The sequence below is a fragment of the Amphimedon queenslandica genome, unplaced genomic scaffold (genome assembly GCF_000090795.2).
Source record: "Amphimedon queenslandica unplaced genomic scaffold, v1.1 AMPQUscaffold_5885_Cont22153, whole genome shotgun sequence".
NCBI lineage: Eukaryota > Metazoa > Porifera > Demospongiae > Haplosclerida > Niphatidae > Amphimedon > Amphimedon queenslandica.
The window spans coordinates 1-1,764 of record NW_003553820.1 but is presented as its reverse complement, the minus strand read 5'-3'; the positions used below and the strand labels follow the sequence as shown (position 1 = coordinate 1,764).

At 33.9% G+C, this 1,764-nt stretch overlaps 1 protein-coding gene across 1 annotated transcript; it reads right to left on the bottom strand.

The window, feature by feature from the left end:
• Window positions 1-472: 472 nt before the first annotated feature.
• LOC109592237 (uncharacterized) lies at window positions 473-1,758 on the bottom strand. Its single transcript, XM_020007742.1, has 6 exons — window positions 1,753-1,758; window positions 1,525-1,697; window positions 1,316-1,483; window positions 1,059-1,266; window positions 961-1,011; window positions 473-908 (listed from the first exon to the last, which is right to left on the bottom strand). The coding sequence occupies exons 2-6, from the start codon at window positions 1,615-1,617 to the stop codon at window positions 580-582; spliced, it is 849 nt and encodes a 282-aa protein (XP_019863301.1). The 5' UTR covers window positions 1,618-1,697; window positions 1,753-1,758; the 3' UTR covers window positions 473-579.
• Between the last annotated feature and the right edge of the window lie 6 nt (window positions 1,759-1,764).

Genomic DNA, 1,764 nt, shown 5'->3' with positions numbered 1-1,764 from the left:
AGAAATACTAAAATTCTGAGAAGTACCCAAGACTATAGCCCATGGTTTTTTCCAAAAAATGGCTCCAAAATGACCCCAAATTTTTATTACATTTTCTGATACATATTGATGTCCTTATGCTGTGTAGAAAGTTTGAGGTGATTCCGACTTCAATTTTTCAAGTTACGGCCATTTTTAAGAAAACACCAAAAATCTGAAAAATACCCAAGGCTATATCCCATGCATGGTTTTTCGAAAAAATGGCTCCAAAATCAACCTAAATTTTTATTACATTTTCTAATACATATTGATGTCCTTATGCCCTGTGGCAAATTTGAGGTAATTCCGACTTCAATTTTTTAAGTTACGACCATTTTAAAAAAAATGCTAAAATTCTGAAAAGCATATAGCTTGGTATAGTTGAGGTACTGTAGGTACACTCATTATTAATGGAGGGGATTAGTACTGCAGTGCTGCTAGTTGTCATTTAATATAATGTTAAACTAATATAATGCAAATAAAAAGGTAGGAAAATACATCATGTACATGTAATATAGTATATATGTGTATAATTTAGGTGCATGTGTGATAATAATAAAGTTACATGTTCATTGCTTGTCCCCAATCTTCCCTTAGCATACCAGCAGCACGAGCTACTGGTCCCCCAACATTAGATAATGCTGTTAGAAAAGTGTCACATTCTTTATTAAGCTCAGACTGCCTGCGTATGAAAGTAAGACCAGCTAGGAAAGACCCAATGATGTCATCATAAGATGGTGATCTGTGTATATCTTGTGATATGATACCAACTTGAAGGAGCTGATCTGATATGCTTTGCAATGATAGACTGAAAGCTCTCTTTAAAGAAACTTGATTCTTCATTAAGATATCTTTAACCTTTCCTTTAGCAATATCAAGATCAGAAGCACCTATGTACATGCAGTAATACAATGAGTATTTGTTGTAAAAATCTTAATTTACCTTCTGCTTCTACTATTTCAGTTGAAGGGGCAGCAACAACTGATGGACCAACTAATAATAATAATAATGATAAATAAGTAAATAAATAAATACAGTACTTGATGAAGGAGTGGTTGCTAGTAAGTCATTCTTAGATACTTCAATAGTCCATTGAACAGTAGATGCATCAGATGTTTGTATACCATCAATAGATAAAACATAGGATATCTTGTTAGTAGCATCAGTTTTATCAGGTTCTACTGATACTTGAATGTATGGAGGCTCAGCACTTTTACTGCTGTGACGAACAACAAGACTTTTACTTATCTATGAACCACAAAGTAAAGAGATCTCTAGAAAACTGTCTGGCACTTACTGTAGGAGGATTGCATGGTTTTATTCTCCAGCCATCAATTGTGTGTGAGGGGAAATTGTGGACCTTCAACAAGCAGTCCTTATCATCAGGCTTGTCATCAGAAAATAGAAAATGAAAACTTGATATCTGAGTACCAAGTATAGGCAGCATGCCTCTTTTCTCAATCAACTACAAAATTGATATAATTATTATTAATCAAATTATAGTACCTCTTTCAAGTGATCCATATCTTGTATTGCAGTTAGACTCATCATCACTTTATCGGATAGTCGCTTTTTATAAATTAATGCAAGACAATTCATTGAAGGAGGAGCCTCAACATTCAGTGTCTCAACAGGTGGTATATCAACATTTGGTATCTCGATAGTTGGTGTCTCATTGACTACAGTGATCATAAAATATATGTATGTAGTACCTACAGTACATGTAATACTAACCATTAGCAGTCA